The 18174-nt window shown below is 36.7% G+C and overlaps 2 protein-coding genes across 2 annotated transcripts in view; one reads left to right on the top strand and one right to left on the bottom strand.

Moving 5' to 3' along the window:
• Window positions 1–15157, top strand: part of mrps5 (mitochondrial ribosomal protein S5) — a 66959-nt gene extending 51802 nt beyond the window's left edge. The window contains exons 2-13 of the mRNA XM_077495771.1: window positions 7028–7133; window positions 7405–7536; window positions 8227–8352; window positions 8435–8548; window positions 8627–8746; window positions 10213–10247; window positions 11079–11169; window positions 11546–11592; window positions 11810–11867; window positions 12596–12658; window positions 12740–12876; window positions 14765–15157. Of these exons, the coding sequence (XP_077351897.1) occupies window positions 7085–7133; window positions 7405–7536; window positions 8227–8352; window positions 8435–8548; window positions 8627–8746; window positions 10213–10247; window positions 11079–11169; window positions 11546–11592; window positions 11810–11867; window positions 12596–12658; window positions 12740–12876; window positions 14765–14989 (1197 nt within the window). The 5' untranslated portion in view covers window positions 7028–7084 and the 3' untranslated portion in view covers window positions 14990–15157. The remainder of the gene's footprint in view (window positions 1–7027; window positions 7134–7404; window positions 7537–8226; window positions 8353–8434; window positions 8549–8626; window positions 8747–10212; window positions 10248–11078; window positions 11170–11545; window positions 11593–11809; window positions 11868–12595; window positions 12659–12739; window positions 12877–14764) is intronic.
• A 144-nt stretch (window positions 15158–15301) lies between these two features.
• LOC144001450 (myelin and lymphocyte protein-like) lies at window positions 15302–17874 on the bottom strand. The gene is made up of 4 exons (XM_077495773.1): window positions 17723–17874; window positions 16977–17144; window positions 15592–15714; window positions 15302–15522 (listed from the first exon to the last, which is right to left on the bottom strand). Exons 1-4 carry the CDS (start codon window positions 17813–17815, stop codon window positions 15448–15450), a joined length of 459 nt encoding a protein of 152 aa, XP_077351899.1. The 5' UTR covers window positions 17816–17874; the 3' UTR covers window positions 15302–15447.
• Between the last annotated feature and the right edge of the window lie 300 nt (window positions 17875–18174).

Here is an 18174-nt window from a genome sequence, read left to right as displayed (position 1 = left end):
AGAAAATAGTGATTGTTTAATTGTTGCCTTTGTTTTAGATCAAGGACTACACCTTATAGTTGTGTAACCACTTTTAAACTTGTCTGTCATGATTGATGCCGACAATTTAAAAAATAAAAAATAAAAATCACACAGCAACAATCAGGCTAGAGTAGCCACTGGCTTGATGTGACATGAAGAAACCCTGAAGGCACAACTGCAGTACAAACATGTAACCCACAAGACAGACAAAGAACAAACACAACACAACAGTGAGTCAGCAACAGTTGGGTCAAGAAATAACACATTTAAATCATAAATATGGACCAAATCCACCGTGAACCTCCACATCAAAACAGGTGGCAGCACATACAGTAGACAAGAAGCACTGTGTTGGATGGATGAGAGGATAAAGTGGCTAGTATAGCAGTGCGCGTGCGTGCGCGTGCGCGTGCGCGTGCGCGTGCGCGTGTGTTCATTCATTGTACAGCATTCAATTTCGCTAAGTGCAGCAAGCAGGGAGATGCTTTTTCATCCAAAGCATAAAGATGGAGGAGAAGAATACAGATTGCTGGCTCAACGCGAGCACACACACACACTGATTTTCACAAGCAAGCGTTTTATCATTGGAAAATAGCATTTGGAGCGTAGCCTGACCATGAAATAGCCAGCTTGCGGCTTGGAGGAAAGATACAGTCCGTGTTCACGCTGTCGTAGACACTCAAGCTGGATATGGAATAAATAATAGAGCACAATTGAATAGAATACTGCTGTCTATGTTTGTTGATTTACAGCAAAGCGTTTGGATAGTATTATCAGTAGAATAATATTTTAATAAAGTAATCTAGCAACATTTTTTTGACTCACCAATTAAAAAGTACAGTACCATAAATTTCATTAGTTTTTAATAAACATTGCAATAAATTGCCCTAAGCATATGATGAGTGTTTACAATAATTTCATTCAAATTTTGATCAAATAAATGGATAACTTGAGAAATTAATTGTAATTAATAGAGTTATATTTTTTTGTATTTTTAAAAATAAAGTTTAGCATAAAATACATACAATAAATGTAGAATAATAAGAAGTCTTAAAATAATAAATGATAAATATAATAAAAATAATAAATATATTTATATAAATATTTATATAAATATTTGTATTAATATATTTAAATAAATATTTAAATAATATATGTTACCCTAGCATTTGATTTGTGTTACCAGTGATTTCATTCATGTTTTAGTAAAATGAAAACGTGAATTGAATGCATAGCAATGCATCATAAAATATTATCTTTAATCTTATCCAAGGAAGTTGTTTTCATTGGTAATTGCACAAAAAAGTTTTTTTTTCTTTTTTTTTTTTAATTAGTAGAGATCTAAATATTTTTTTTTTCATGTTTGTACATATATTATACTCTTTGAAAAATGCATAATTTTAACCATGAATTGATATACCGGTACATGATGCAGAATGTGTGCATGTGTTTGGCGTTTTGGTTGCGGGACAGTTTCTTACAGTTACATAAGCGTTCATTGTAAAGCCACCTGTCAGCTGACAGCGCCCCCCGGCGGCGAGAGTGACACAGGTCGTTTATTAATATTGAGCAGAGGATGCCAAAGCTGGACTGACAGCAATTCAGCACACCCTTGCAACATGGAAGATGAAACGTCTTCCAGGGTTTTGCTGTATGCATTTATTTATTCCACCGACCCCATTCTTTTAGCTGTCATTGAATCGTCCTTGATATTTATCAAAATGCTTCGTCAAAGACTGTCTGAGACTACTAAAACACACCTGTGTGGTTCAGTGAAGACTAAATTGTGGTACACTCTTTACAAAAACATCCATATGAACATTAAATTGTCTTTGTGGTTCATTAGATGTATGTAGGGTTATTAAAGACACAATGAATATAGTAAATTATTTTTTATATTCCTCTTTGATGCGTTAGGTTGCGATAAAATTCGATGTTCACAAAAACAGGTAGGCTACATTAGGTTCATTGATTACTCAATTGTCTCGAATGTTAACAAGGATGTGTCATTGATGTTTCCAAAATATCCAAAAAAGTTGGGCGAGTTGAAGACTCCATGTTTATTAGGAAAAGGAGTCCAAATATTTGGTACAGAGCTCTTACAGCGGTGATCAAGGCAGGTGGCACACAAGATGGATGGACTATCAAAAATGAGCAAAGAATGGAGAAAAAAGAAGGATGAGGAGGGAATGAAAGATGGAGTGATTAGGAAGAGGTGAAGCATGAAGGAAGGCGGTAGAAGTGAGGGAAGAAAATCCCTGATGAATTTGGTGTCAAAAAAAATACAGTTAATTGCTGACTTTCTGGATTTTTTTTTCTTTTTCTTTTTTACATCAAGGACTCTCACGACTTTGTGAGCGTTTGAGAAGTGAATGCCACGTTAACTACCACGTAATGAAAAAAGGGACCTTAGACAAAAAAAAGTGTTTTTCTTTTTTGTATGTCACCACACTTCAGATGCTAAGCTAGTTAGCTAAGCTAAACAGGCTACATTCTAAAGTCAGTACTAGAGCTATATCTATCTGTAGCCTTTAGCGGTTAGCAGTTAGCCACTAGCCATATGTGCGTGTGTAGACTGAACAAATTGTGCCTGCTTGGAATTCTTCAGAAACCAAATCAGCTTGTGCGTCTGCGAGGAAATGGAACTGTCACATCGGCTAAACTGATGGATTAAAACTGCCGCCATACATACATTCAGCATATACAGATAGAAATGTGCATGTTTATTTGTGTACTTTGTGTGTGTGTGTGTTCAAAGGAAATGTCAGTCTATGCATGCATTTGTATACACATACATGCATTTTCAATGAAGAAGGGTGTTTGTGTGTGTATGTTTGTGAATTTGTGTAAGTGTATTTGTTCATTTGCTGTTGCTTAATGATTTATGACAAGGTGGATAAGGAAGAATGAACTAATGATTAATGATGATGCAATATAACAAAATAAATACATTAATATGGATGGATGGATGGATGGATGGTAAAAGGGTGGAGAATGATTATTCAAGATGAATGAATGAATGAATTAATGAATGAATGAATGAATGAATGAATGAACTAAAATGGTGGATAAAAGCGAAAAGCACAGCGCAAAATGCTTAAATTGTTTAGTTTTTTTCCCCAAAGAATTTTCTTGGTGTCATTTTTATGTGATAAAAATGACATTTGAAAAGGGGTGAGTAGACTTTTACAGCTTCTATATATGATCTGTTTGTTCATGTGGTGGCACATAAATGATATCCTGGCCTGCTTTTATGGCTCTCAGAAGCACGCGCCACTGCACATACACGCAATCAGCTATGACATTGATTTAGCAGGTGGCGCACGCACGCACACACACCCTTGCACACAACTTTGATGGAGAGATAAGCATCATTGCACCAATGGCTTCTGTCAATGACTCCTGAAATTGTTCTGAGGATGAGGAAGGGAGGTACACACATACACAACCATATTACCTGGAGCAATCTTACCCTTTTCGCACAAAACCTCCCGTTGCACTCACTGGCAGGTCCCAAAGTCGGTTGAGGAGCCATTCAAGGTCGCAAGTGCCGCCGTGTAAGCGTGTGATTCAAAGTGAAGAGGCAGAGGAGGCCATAAATCAAAGTGTGGACGTCCCTGCCGTGTTCACCTGAAAGAGTCGCAAACTTCTTATCATCGACCAAGCTTTCTACTCACAAGTTGGACGTGGCCAATAATTTGACTTTCAAGGGAAGGTGAACGCAATGTTGCTTGTTTGTGCTGCACAATTTTTCACAATGAAAACCTTTTACAAGAAAGGGTTTTATGGGGAAACAAAATGTCTGGTTAAAAGCTTGAAAGTCTTATTTTTATGAGACTAAAAAGTCACATTCAAAAATTAGTTTTAACAACAAAAAAGTGGACATTTTGTAGGAATATATTACGGGTAAAAATGTAATGTTATTGAATTGGAAGTCTTAGTTTCCCCAAAAAAAGAAAAAAATAATAATTAATTAGATTATTTATTTATTTTTTTATTTTACAACAAACAATGTTATGAGAAAAATCCTATTTTTATTTAGGAAAAACTCACAATGTTTTCTACAACAGAAAAAAAAATAAAAAGCTGGAATTTTACAAGAAAGGCGACAAGAGAAAAAAAATGAGTTTAATTTTTACGGGAAAATTTCACAATATTACACAGTTAATCTTTTTTAATAATAAAAAAAAGTCATGATTTTATGAGACATGTGAGAATTGTTTTTATATGTTACGCTGTTAAAGTTTGGAACATTGAAATTTTACCTAAAAAAAATTACGTTACGCGATTGATTTTTTACACCAAGTATAAAAGCAAAGAATGTAATTTTATTAACATATACGCTATCGGAGCTAAACTTTTTATGATATTATTAGGCATACCTAAAATTATTGACATGTTGTAGTGCTTATTGTTTGTCTTGCTGCTCCTTTTGTCGAAAAGTTGAAAATACTATAAAGCTCACAAACAGCTCCACTCATCAATCTGCTGACAAGCTGATAATAACATGGCTTTACGGCCACTGGCTCCCACGCGTGTATTATATTTCTGTGAATGACGTCAATGACTCATGGCTAATCGCTAGCGTCCATGTTGTTTTGCCCACAGCTAAAAGTCCTTGTATGATGTCTTCATCTGTGCACTTATTGTTTTTCGTCTCACGGGGAGCGGAGCATTACGTATTACCTCAAACACTATTGCTTTGAAAGTCTGACTGGAATGGAAATTGCAATTGTTTGTATCGAGACATGGTGAAGCAGCATGTGGCTTGCTATCTAAGGCTATTCTGTCGGAAAATTCTATCAGTAGTATCAGTTATGATGCCGTTGCTGTGTTATCTGGCAATTTTGCAGGATCGCTTTGTAAAAACAAAAACAGGCCATTTTGCCGGATCCGTGCGTAATGTCCACTTTGTATGATCCCTCGACACATTCTCATCGAGCAGGAAAGTCACGAAGCTGGGCAGGAATTAATCCATCTTGAAAGCGTACACTTGGCCACTTGTGTCATGTTTGAGGATGTTTGCTTGCAAAATGACTTATTGATTTTTGGGGGACTTTGCAGCTCTCCTGCTCTCTCGTATGGCCTTTCGCTCTCTCCTTTATTGACTTTTTTTGTGTGTTAACAGCATCACTTTCATGTTGACTCTGTTGGAATTGTTTGTTATTTTTCTTACTGCTAAAGCAATGATTTTCATTACACTTTGGTGGCAGCATCACAAAAAAAGTTGAATAAAAAATGTCGAATAAAAAAAATAACACAGTGGAGTTAGTCTTTATGCTGAATAGTTGTGAGATTTGTCGACATCCCTATTTCACAGTCATTCCTTTTCCTGCTCTGTGATTATTGTCCAAGTCAAAATGACGTTTGGTTAAAATGATGCTGAAATTCTGAAATTGAAAAATTACCATATCACACTTTTAGAATCGACACAATTACGTAGCATACACAATTTTGCTAGAACAACAAAATCACATGAACAGAACCCGGTCGAAATTAGGAGTTTCTGTGGTAACATCCACCTTTCCCATAGCACGTGAAGGCAGGGTCACATTCGTTTAAAAAAAAAAGTTTTGAAATAACTCTTTTAGTTTTTTAACAGGGGTGTGTAGACTTTTTATGTCCCCTATGGTTGATACTAATTGATTCCTACAGAAGACTGATGCTTTTCTTCACATTATCTTATACTATAAATAATAGTTTAATCGTTCAAATTATTTGTATTTGTTTATTTATTTTAACTGAACATTTTCAAATATTTTCCATGTTTTACATACAGTCAAAACAGACAAATAATGCCTTGAATGTAATTCTTTGTGTTTATAAAATCTGACATCGCGAGTCGAGCTTTCGGTGCCTTTTGGCCTGGTTGTGATACACAGTACATTTTGAAGGGACGACATAACAGTTCACCCACAATAAAGAAGATACATTGTGAGACACACTCGCAGAACTTGTACCTATAATACATGATGACATCATCCCGAAAGTAGAAACTTTAAATCGACTGCTAGCCCGCTGCTAAATGCTGACAAAGATTTCCCGTTTGGCTAGAAGTAGAAAGTCAATGGCAGTGCATTTAAGCTCGGATTCATGAAAATGACTTTTGTTGTTATTCAGGATGCAAGTGGAAGAATATTGATCCAAGATCTAAGGACCTATTGTTGTGTAATGACTCACGTTAGCATCCATCTGACCAGAAATAGCCATAAGCTGACCTGTATAGCTGGAGGCTAACATGGCTATCATGCAGCACTTGTGCAATTTGAAATCTTTATTTCATCGCGTTATCTAATAAATACATGGCATGAAAACCGAGCTACAGAGATTTGTTCATTCCCCAGCATTTTGGTAGCAGAAGTTTAACAACAATTTCCCTTAATGTCATCCCCCTCCACGACTTCAATTTATTCTGCATGTTCTAATTGTTCCTTGTCTCTTGATGGGATAATTGATGCCAAAGGGGGGAAATGAGGCTCTGTGGGGTCTTGAATATGCAATCAATCATCACAGAAGCCTTTGGCTGAAAAATTCTTTTTTTTTTCTTTTTTTACCCTTCAGGTTTTCATACTCAACAAATATTACCTAGCCGGGTCCAAGTCTATGCCATTCCTGTTGCCATCCATTACTGTACGTTTCTATGCTTATCCTCACATGGTTAACTTGCGGGTGAGCTGGAGCTTACCCAAACTGACCTCGTCAGGATACAATTGGAATGGCTGCCAGCTAGAGTACTTGCAACAAACACTGTGGATATTAAAATTAAAAGTGTGCGTACTCTAAATGAATTAAAAAATAACTTCAATGTAAAAGTCAATTATAAGAATAAATGAAATACTGTAAATTAAATAGAGAGAGAGAGAGAGAGAGAGAGAGAGAGAATGTTATTTTTTTCTTAAATTGATACATACAATGAATTCTAAACAAGTGGTGTAATGAACTAAAAATAAAAATAAAGTACAATAATTCAAAACAGGTACACCTCTGTTTCCGGATTTTTGAACAGGCGAAGCTCAGCCACCTCGTTTCTGCCTTGGCTTGGAGGACCCGTCAGAAATCCAACATGGCGGCGGCCATTCGCGTGTGTTGTACCCTCCGCATCGCTATTGGAGGTGAGATATTTCTCGTTTAGCTTATTTTTTCCCCTATTTAAAGGTCGTTTGTGGTGTTTCTGTGTTTTATGACTGTGTTTGTGATTCCAAATGTGGGGTGTTGTTTTTCCATCGAGACAAATCCTGCATAGTTTGTCAATCAGGTCCGGCCACTTCAACCGTATGGTTATACTTATTAGGTTTGTTTGCGATTTTAGCGTGAATTATATATCGGAGAAGAGCATACTTGCACTGACTGTCTTTGTCTAATCATGGCTGCGTGTCTCCTCAGGTGCAACGCCCCTGCGCGCTGTCGGGGTCGCTTTCCATGGATCCCAGCAGCTCAATCGAGCGACCCTCACACCTCCTCTTGTGCCGGTTGCATGTTGGCAGCCAAGCAGACACGGCAGCTTCTTCAACAAGCGTAAGGACAAATGCTAACATCAGGAATACAGGATAAAGAGTTACCTACACAGCCCATTTACATTATGTTGCTAAACGAAACGGTAGCAGGGACAATTATCTTACATGAAAGTGTCTTGTCTTGTTGTGTGATTAGTAAGCAAGTACGTGGTAGAGTATTAAAAATTATCTTTTACTGTATGCTCATAAAGAAGCCCCAATAGATGCATGCACCATCAACATTTGCGTAAATAAACATCACCTCAGCTGAATGCTGTGGTCCAAATTATTAGGGAATACCGGAATATTCGGGTACATTATCATTATTAAATTAAGTGGTTTGGAGTGAATTATTACTGTTATTTATGGATTTATTTTAGGTTTTTTTTTATATATCTTATTAAGGGAATATGCATTTTATCTAATGGGTGTTGATTTATTTTGATGCTGCTGCTGAGTCATTTAAAAATTATATGATGAATGTGAAGGTCGTTATATGTATAGATTTTCGCATTTTGCAATTTATTTTCAATGGGTGCCGCAAAACATTTTTTTTTCCATAAGGTGTTTTATTTATTTATTTACTTTTTAAAATGTATTGTGCTCTAAATATTCTTAATAGGGCTGAGAATAGATCAGGGAAACAAAAAAATATTCCCTTTTTTTAAAATGTATTGTTATTGTTTTTTTGTGTGTGCGTGCTTATACCTAGTGACGGCCGAAGAGCTTTGGAAAGGCGTGCTGGCCGAGTCAGGGGCCGGCGCCAGGAAGGGCAGAGGGAAGCGAGCCAAACGCAAGTTGAGGCGTGATCTGAACCGAGGCCAGACCATTGGAGAAGGTGAGGGGAGTAAACTTTTCATTTCTGAAGTGTTCATGAGTTCACTTTAAGAGCCGGTTTTGTCTTTGACTTGACTGCATAGGTCACGGAGGCTTCATGTGGCCCGGTCTGAACGCGGCGGTGATTAAAGACGGCACCGTGCAGCGTATAAGCCGCAGAGACCAGGCCGAGCAGCAGGAAGTGCAAGCTGAAATGGGTACGTTCACACACACACTTGATCTTTTGTTGATGTCGGGAAACCGAATGCGTGTTGATGTCGTTTCCTCCCTTGCAGTGCGTCAGCGTGATGAGTGGGAGAGGAGCAGGAAGAAGACGATAAAGCGGGAGCGAGGCTGGACGGGGAACTCGTGGGGCGGCGTTAGTCTGGGCCCCCCTGATCCGGGACCCAATGGAGGTAACGTTGATTGCTAATTGTTGTTTTTGTTCCTTTCTTCACACGGCTGATTGGGTCATGTGGGCCAAATTTCATATGGTTATAGTGCCACCCATGATTTTCTTGTCTTTTTTTTTTTTTTCTTTTTTTCCCAACACATTTTATTTTTTCCTAATAGATTTTATGACTTGGTATAGAATTTTTGACAATTAAAAAAATTATATGAAGCTTTTTTTTTTGGGTTGGTTTGTTTGTTTTAACCTTTTTTTTTGTTGTAGTTTTTTTTGTTGTAGTTTTTTTTGTTGTTGTCCCCCCCCCCCCCCCCCCCCCCATTTTGTTCCTTCTTTTAACCTGATGGAGTATTTTTTCTTTTTTGTGTGTATATTTAAAAAAAATATATATATATATATATATATATATATATATATATATATATATATATATATATATATATATTTATTTATTTTTTTTATTTTATTTAATTTTTTAATTTTTTTATTTTTACATTTTTAAACGTACTAATTTTTTAAGTGGTGCAGACTTTTTCCCCATGTTTGTGTACAGTTTATATGTAGTTTTAAATAAATATATATATATATATATATATATATATATATATATATATTTATTTATTTATTTATTTATTTATTTTTTTTAAATTGTGTTTCAATAACTATTTATGTATTTTATTGAATCCGTGTTCCTTCTTTTTAACCCGATGGAGTATTTTTCTGCATTTTTTTTTTGTGTACATAAATAAAAAAATATTCTTTTTTTTCCATTTTTGATTTATTTATTTTATTTATATATTTTTTATTTATTTATATTATTTATTTGCCCTGTAGTGGAAGAAAATATATTTTGGGGCAAGGATATAAAACAGGAAGGAAAACATGTAATAAAAATGTCAACCACTCATCAATATTATAATTCAGAATATATCTAATAGTTGGAAATAATAATATACAAAGCAATTTAGTAACGAGGTTGCAAATACATGCACTTTCTATACATGTTATAATACAACATTGATACATGTGTGCAGTATATTTGTGAGATCTTGTATATTTTGACCGTATGGCCGTTGTAGCGTTTATGTGACTCAGATATGCGCAGCGAAGCCTGTCGCCACCTTTCGCTTGGACTTTTTTTTTTTTCCTCCTTTTTACCGCTCTGGCGCCCTTCGCTGCTAACAAGAACTCGCAGGTTGTAAAAATAAAGTGAGGAAAAGAAACCACAAGAGACCTCGCGCGCTGGATGTGATGTTCACCCAGCTGGAACCGACTGATCAGCTCCACTCGCTTGTGCAGAGTTTGTGTGCACATTTTTGGAAGCACATCCTTTGTTTGCTGTTAATTAAAACAGAACAAAGCTGGTTTTGTCAAAGAAATGTCATTTTAGATGTCACTCAGAATGACACCAACATTTTCAGTTAGCCTGGACTGTTGCGTATGTGTGCGCTCATTTTTTTATTTCTTTTTTTGTAGAGACCTATGAAGATTTCGACTCTCGTGTCATCGAGGTGAGTGCTGTTCATTAACCAACAGTGACGTCGTGAGATTTGAAGTCATTTGTATTTTCATTTTCTTTTTTGGCATCGTTGTGTGTCCGCCTACTCGCTTCTTTCAGTACGCACACGCGCACACTATTAGGTTATGTGTGTTTTCCATTCATGCGTCTTCTGCAGCCATCCAGGAATAAAAAAGCCCCGCAGCAGGAATTAGACTCCCCCCCGATGGCCACTTTATGTTCGCATCTCAAGTGCTTTTCTGGGTGTGTGTTTGTGTGCACACTCATTGTAGCCTAATGAAATGAAAAAAGGCTTACTGGAATAAAAATGCTGCACTCCCAAGGATGATGACACCAGCATGCGATTAAAAAAAAAAAAAAAAAAGGAGGAGGAGGGATGTGGAGAAAAGGGAATGGGTAAGGAAGGAGTTTCAAAAAGTGAGTGAATGCAGTGAAAGAACGTAGAGAGGTGATGTCCACGGCCACCAAGCTTGCCAGTCGCCTCCGCTTTGCTTGATTTTATTCAATTTTCTGATTTTCTTTCCATCAGCAAAATGCTCAACCTTGAAAGTTGTGTTGCTCAAACGAGGACAGAGTGGTTGAGTGATAAAGGAAGTCTGCTACACAACTTTCAATCACATTAGACAAAAGGGAGACAAAGTAATGTGGTTTATGGTAAAGAAAAATAAGTTGGGCGTGGCCTAATATTGTTAATATAAGTTCAAAATCTCCATAATGTGGACCAGCACAAATTGTCTCTTCCTTGTGGTGTATCAGTGCTGACCCCTAGTGTTTGTAACGCTGTCTGAATGTCTCCTATTTATCGTGTGTTGTTGCGCCGCAGGTGAAGAACGTTTTCACCATGACAGCAAAAGACGGCAGGAAGAAATCCGTCAGCGCTTTGGTCGCCGTGGGCAACGGTCAAGGCGCCGCAGGTACAAACTCCAAATAATAAACTACAATAATAAGCAATAAAGGTAACATTATTGAGCAGGTGTACATATTGATGTGTCCTAATTGTATTTGAATAATCCATTATTGAATGACTTTTAGGACTCATTTGAATGTTTTAAGTCAATGTATACTGTTTGTTGGCTCATTTTGGGGGGGGGGGAAAGCCCTTTTTCCGCTTTCTTAGCTCAGCAACCTGTGATACACCACATTCAACACTGCTCTGTATAGGGTGGATTAAAAGGGAAGGATTCTCAGCACCGAATCCGAAACGGGGCTGTCAATCACAAGTTCTTTTCCATTTTCAACGTAGCTACAAGGTGAGGACGTGTGAATGAGGGGACTCCATTTTGTGTGCAGGTTTTGCCGTGGGGAAGGCGGCAGACAGGAAAACAGCTCTGAGGAAGGTGAGAGTAACGATTCGAACTCGGTGACATTATGAGCACCTTGAACATTGGTTGTTGAAATTCTGGAACTTATTGGCAGATGTAATCGCCCTGCCGGCGCCTTTCAAAGCAGAATTTTCCCATACAGCTGTTGAATTAGATGCTTTATTGTGCCGATATCGAAGTGCCTGTTGTTGTGTTTTGTTGACTTTGGGATCATAATTGCGTGTTTGTGCAGGCAAAGAATCGAGCCATCCACTACTTGTACTACATAGAAAGATACAACAACCACAGCAGTAAGTACACACTTAGATTGCGAGTCGCCACTTTTCAGAACCAAACTGGAAGAAAAATGCCTCAAAATTGTTTGCTGAAATATGAAAGCAACAAAAAAAAAAATGCGCAATTGGCTCCCGAAATGCCATTCGAGACGTCAACAAAGCTTGCGCTGTCACTCAGCTCAGCACAATGACATAACAAAGTGAGCAACAAAGAGGTTTGGCCTTTTTTTTTGTTTTTTGTTTTCTACTTGAGTCATGACGTGTGATTCACAAGGCACACAATGTTCCCAAAAGCTCGTCTTTGTCTGACATTTAAATGTCCTTTTTTTTTTTTTTTTTTTTTTTTTCCTTCCCCCCCTCAAGATGTCATCACCTAGCCGGATGAAAAACAAAAGAAAATGAAAGACAAATGTTTTCGCAGCACTTTAGTGCTTGTTTGTTGAGGGCAGAACAAAACAGGTGCAAAGAAGACTGTTAAATGGAATAGGAGTCGTTTTTCACAGATAATAAAGAATATATAGCTGTGAGCATTTTGTGTACTCTTTGAATAGTCGCAGTACTCCTGTACTTGATTTCAAAGGGGGCAGAGGGAGAGAAAAGATGCCATGCAAGCAATAACAAAGATGACACCTTCACAAATTAAATTTAAAACACCTGCTTGCCATTCGTTGGTAAAAAAAAATAAAAATAAAAAAGTAACACATTATTTTATTTTTTTACATTTGATGTTTGTTTGTCAACAGTTTATCACGACATTGAATCCAAGTTCAAAAAGACGACGCTTCGTATGAAGAAACAGACCGAGGGTACAAACTATAACAATTATTATTATTATTGTCCCAGTGGAAATAATTTTGAGAAGAAGATTCCGTGTTCTCCGCTTCCAGGTTACGGCCTTCACTGTCACCGCGCCATCATCACGCTGTGCAAGCTGATCGGCTTGAAGGACATGTACTGTAAAGTGGACGGCTCGGTCAACCTGCTCAACATCACCAGGGCGCTCTTCTCCGGTCTGGCCAAGCAGGTAATGGCGGGCGCAGCTCACATTATATACGATAGTGTTTTTTTTTTTTTTTTATTCAAATAATTACAAAAAAAAATAGCAAATTTAAAATATTTTATTTTGTATTACAGGTGTCAGGCAATTAAAAATTTTAATCTTAATTATATGCATGACTTCAGTAGTTAACTCACAATTAATTGCAAATTTTATATCTATTCTAAATGTACAACAAAATATTTTTTTTACAATCTTGTTAACATAAAAGTGGGGAAAAATGTTTAACTAGTAGAAGATGGCTGTACCTTAGTCACTGACAGTAATTTCATACTTCAATTGAGTTAAAATTTAAAAAAAAATGTACTGTACTTAAAAAAAAAAAAAAAAAAAAAAAAAAAAAAAGTTTGATATTGATTTGTGTTGAGGTCAATTTTCTGCCACTAGATGGCATAATTGCATTTGTAAGACATTGGTGAGATCTTAGTGCATTTTTCTTTTCATATTAAGCGCTATCTAATCTAATCATGAAGTAACTTGTGAAATTCTGCACATTTTTAAAATTGTAAAATACAACGTGACCCCAGTCTCCAGAAATGTATGCATTATTATTACATTTATTTCTGCAAAATTCTGACGTGGACGTGTCTGCTGCGTTGCGACTGGAATTCCCCCAGTACATGTCATTAATTGCGTGTTAAAAAAAATCGTGGCATTAAAAGAACTTTAACTCAAAATTAATGCACTAATTTAACAGCCCATATTTTTTATATTATGTGTGGTTATGGTGTTGTAAATATTGTTTAATTATTACAATATACTGTTATAAAAAAAAAAATAGTTTTGGCTGAAGGACAAAACTAGAATGTATTAATGTATTTTCTAATTTGGTAAATCATCTTATAATATTATACTTAGTAAGTTATAGGGGTGTTAAAAAAAAAAAATCGATTCGGCGATATATCGCGATACTACATCGCGCGATTCTCGAATCGATTCAATTAAAAAAAATCGATTTTTTTTTTTTTTTTTTTTTTTTTTTTTTTTTTTTTTTTTTATAAAGAGCTCAGAATTGTTCATTCGGTAGTCTTACCGATTCAACGTCTTATCATCATTGCCTTTTGTGTGTGTGTGTGTGTGTGTGTGAGAATCGATTTTTAAACTTCCATTTTTAATGGAAAAATATTCAACAAAATGTCTGACTTCGGGTTAGGATTCACACCTTGAGCATGGAAGAATGTTATATGAACGGAACATTAAGCCTTAATATTTTATTTTAATGCTGTTCAAACATGAAACAGATTACAACCTCTATAAGACTGAAATTTCAGATAAATAAATAATACATTTTCATATAAATATTACACTCTACAAGCTTACTGTATTAGTATTAGTATTTTCTAAATTTGAATGAAAAAAAATCGCAACAATCGACTTATAAATTCGTATCGGGATTAATCGGTATCGAATCGAATCGTGACCTGTGAATCGTGATACGAATCGAATCGTCAGGTACTAGGCAATTCACACCCCTAGTAAGTTAGTATTAATCATTAAAATGCCGAATAATAAATGAATGTATCATGCATGCATCCTAAGTTTTATTCATTTTTAATTATTTATTAAAAATATAGTATATACCGGTAAATTATACTGTATATGTGCAAATTTGTATTTGATAATTAGAAGTAATTTTTATGTTGTTGTTTTTTGTTTTTTGTTTTTTTTATAGCAATTGTTTAGTTATTAAATATGCATTTTCTATATCCATCCTTAAAATGTCCCTGTCTATTTGCTTGAAATTTTCAAGGGCACAAGCAATAACCTCTGAAAGCTTTTGAATCTAATACTGAAATAGACGTACCCTCCAGTCAGCATCATGTGACCACCCATGCCAACCTCATCCACTTCTCAGGAAACCCACCAGATTCTGGCGGACAAGAAGCAGCTCCACGTGGTGGAGTTCCGGCAGGAGCGCGGCCCGCTGCCCGTGGTGGTGGCCTCCCCCAAGGAGGGGGTCCGGGCTCAACCGGAACCCGAGCACGAGATCCCCGACACGCGTCTGCACTGGGACGACGTGCGCGCCAGCCAGGGAATCAAACGCTCCTTCTGGGCGGGCGTCAAACGCACCATCTGGTAGAACCGCCATTCATGTGAAAAGCTCATTTTTGTGTTATTATTTTTTTTATTATTTGAAATTATTGTATGATAGCATAATAAATCATGATTACATGTGACAAGCCAACAATCTTCCTTGTCTTGGTGTGTTTGTGACATGCATTTAAATAAAACTTAAAAATCAAATCGATCTCATGATTTATTGTTGTGTTTTTGGTGCATGTTGATGGACTTGTCAAACTGTCAGCAGCAAGTTGCAGGTGCTTGCAAAAATTGCATTTTTACTGTAGGTGTAACCAACATGAAACCACAGAGCAATCAAGGTGAAAAAGAAGCCACGCAAACATGTTTTATTTTATTCGTTGAGAATATAAAATAGCAATAGAAAAGAATTGAAGGTCTCAAAAATGCTAGTAGGCTAACGAGGAAATGCTAATACCATGCTAATTGAAATGTTGGTCATTCGGAGGATTGTCTTTTTCAGAAGTGTTTCCACCGCAGGGACGACAGGACAGCGTGAATGAAATAGAGCAGCGTGGCTGTGAAGGCAAACACCTGCAACACACGTGAACATATTGGCTAACGAATTGAATAGTTTGAAGCTAAGTGTGTAAATGTTCTTACCACAGCAGCAATGTCAATCTGGTAGATTCTGAACTCTCCTGCTTTCATAAGAAAGGTGATGAAGGCTAAGTCGACCCCAGCGCTGAGGTAGAACAACGCAGCCAAAGCGTGATAGGCAAAATCCTAACACACACACACAGGAAATTAAATGACTTAATGCTCGGCAAGTCTCATTTACTAATCAAGGGTCCTCATTTTTCCTGATTCTCTCATCACGTTCATCACAATCTTGCCGCCTTCTCACATCATTTCCAAGCGTCTCATCTCAATCCTTTTAATGTCAATCACATCATGCTCATTTTAGTCGAAGCAACCTTTCCCATCAAAAGAGACATTTTAGGCCAAATAAATAACCAAAAAAATATGTCTGGAGTCGCAAAATGTTTGAAGATTGCGATGAAGGAAACCGTATTAGTCTAAATGCAGCATCCAATACTTTGACATTCATTTGCTTCTACCTTTTGTTTTTAGTTTTTGGATTGTTTTGGTGTTTTTTCCCCCCATACTTTATTTTTCATACATTTTTAGATTTTTCTGCCTTTCTGTTAAATTACTGACGTTTTTTGACAATTTTATGGAAATATGGTCTTTTTTTTGTTTTGTTTTGTTTTTTGTTTTTTGCTTGTCTACTTCCTTTTTGGACATTTAATTAATTATTATAATTTGTGTTTTTTTTACATTTTCTCTGCCTTTTTGCCAGCAAATTTCTGCCTTTTTCATACATTTTTAGACTTTTCTGCCTTTCTGTTAAGTTGCTGACATTCTTTGACTATTTTATGGAAATATTGCCTTTTTTTTTTTTTTTGACATTTTATGAATGTTTTGACATTTTTCTCTGCCTTTTTGCCAGCAAATTTCTGACATTTTTGTGGATATTTTATGGTATTTTTTGTGTTTTCTTCTCTTGTTGGACATTTTATAGTTTATTTTCTTCCAAATTCCATTTTCGGTTACTTTTTGAACATTTTCTGCCTTTATTTTTATTAAATTCTCTGACATTTTTGGCAAATTCATGGACATTTAAAATTAAGTAAATTTCTTCTTTTCCTCTTTCTTTTTGGACATTTCAGGTAATTAAAAAAAATTATCTCTTTCTGACAACTTAAAAATGTGGACTCATTATGACCACATTCTTCAAATCATTATTTGAAGAATATTTGATCTAAAAATACTATATATATATATATATATGTATAGACAGACCCCTGGTCTTGCATGAAATACAGTCTAACTGCATTTAAGTTTAATATACTTTCTTATGGAATTTTCAGATGGGCGCAGTTAGCAAATGGGCGTCTTCAACTGCGCCGTTGTGGGAGCGAACACAGCCGACTTAAGCGGCTCCCCTCATTCCCTTTCAATTCAACGCCGGAGAGACGCCTTACAGCGGCGACCCACGCCGAGCCGTTCTTGTGACACCCGGCGATGAAGATGACCACCCACAGGAGGGTCGTGACGAAGCAGAAGACGGAAACGAACATCACCCAGCCCAGAGGGTTGGGCGGCTCCACGTGGGTGGACGCCACCAGGATCCACACCAGCCCACCCGTCACCTGCACACAAGAACACCAGCTGAAAGTAGATTTCATACTTTATGAGAAATGCAGATTACTTGCTTAAGAACCTAGAAAATCAAATTTAAATTATTGATTTCAGTGTGTATTAAATAAACCTAGAATATATAGAGACCTTGTTTACAAAAAACAAAACAACATGTTTGAGTGTTTGCCACAACCTTCACATTTTCAAACTGGAATTTGAAAGGTTAAAAAATTAAAATGAATGTTTATTTTAAACTAATGGCAAGAACTGATGTTAGTTCAAAGCAGACTATTTTCTTCAAATTGCCCAAAACTGGCAAAACCAAGCGGAAAGTTAAGCAGACTGTCTTGTTTTTAGAAGATTGAAATCATATTTTTTTGACAAAATCATAACTTTATACAAAATATCAAATGATCAGAAATCCACGGTTCACTACTGTTCATAAAATGGTGCCCGAGCAAGGCCCAATGCAGCATGTGTTTATGTCGAAACATCTTCCTTATACAATCTGGGTCTTCACTCACAAAATGGCCCCAATGGAAATCATCCAAATGAATCTTTGATCACGTCATTGGTGAAGGTCACTCACCAGTTCGGGCAGGTAGAACATGTCCGGCGCGGTCACGCATATTTCCAGTCCGCTGGGCAGACTTCCCATGGACTGGGTAGTGGTCGCCGCCATCCCAGAATAGTCGCACCTTTTTATCTCGTCCCGGTTGGTGGGGACTGAAGGAGCAGCGAGCAGGTGGAAATGCTAGTGAGGCGCTAATTTAGCCGCCAAACCTGTTCTGGTGTTGTTGGTCTCACATCTCCACACACGCCCTCCTTTTTTCTTGTTTTTTTTTTATTATTTTTTTTAAAGCTGTTAAGCAAAAATTTGTGGCCTCGGGGCATGAGTGAAGCCAGATGGAATATCGCCATTGTTATCATCTTGTTTGCGTTTTACACACTGGACAAAAATTCCAATGCCGCCGGGACAGTGTGAATAGTTGGCAGTCAGTGACAATTTATTATAATTTTCTTTTTTTCGTGACAATTTCA

Source organism: Festucalex cinctus, chromosome 14 (genome assembly GCF_051991245.1).
Source record: "Festucalex cinctus isolate MCC-2025b chromosome 14, RoL_Fcin_1.0, whole genome shotgun sequence".
Classification (NCBI taxonomy): Eukaryota; Metazoa; Chordata; class Actinopteri; order Syngnathiformes; family Syngnathidae; genus Festucalex; species Festucalex cinctus.
This window is presented reverse-complemented; position numbering and strand designations above follow the sequence as displayed.

Excerpts from the sequence above, each read along its gene's own strand:
- LOC144001450 (XM_077495773.1), bottom strand. The coding sequence starts at position 17,815 with ATGGCGGCGACCACTACCCAGTCCATGGGAAGTCTGCCCAGCGGACTG. Across the intron at positions 17,145-17,722 it reads TGTTCTACCTGCCCGAACTG|GTGACGGGTGGGCTGGTGTG; the intron begins GTGAGTGACCTT and ends TCTTGTGTGCAG. Across the intron at positions 15,715-16,976 it reads GCTCGGCGTGGGTCGCCGCT|GATTTTGCCTATCACGCTTT; the intron begins GTAAGGCGTCTC and ends TGTGTGTGTTAG.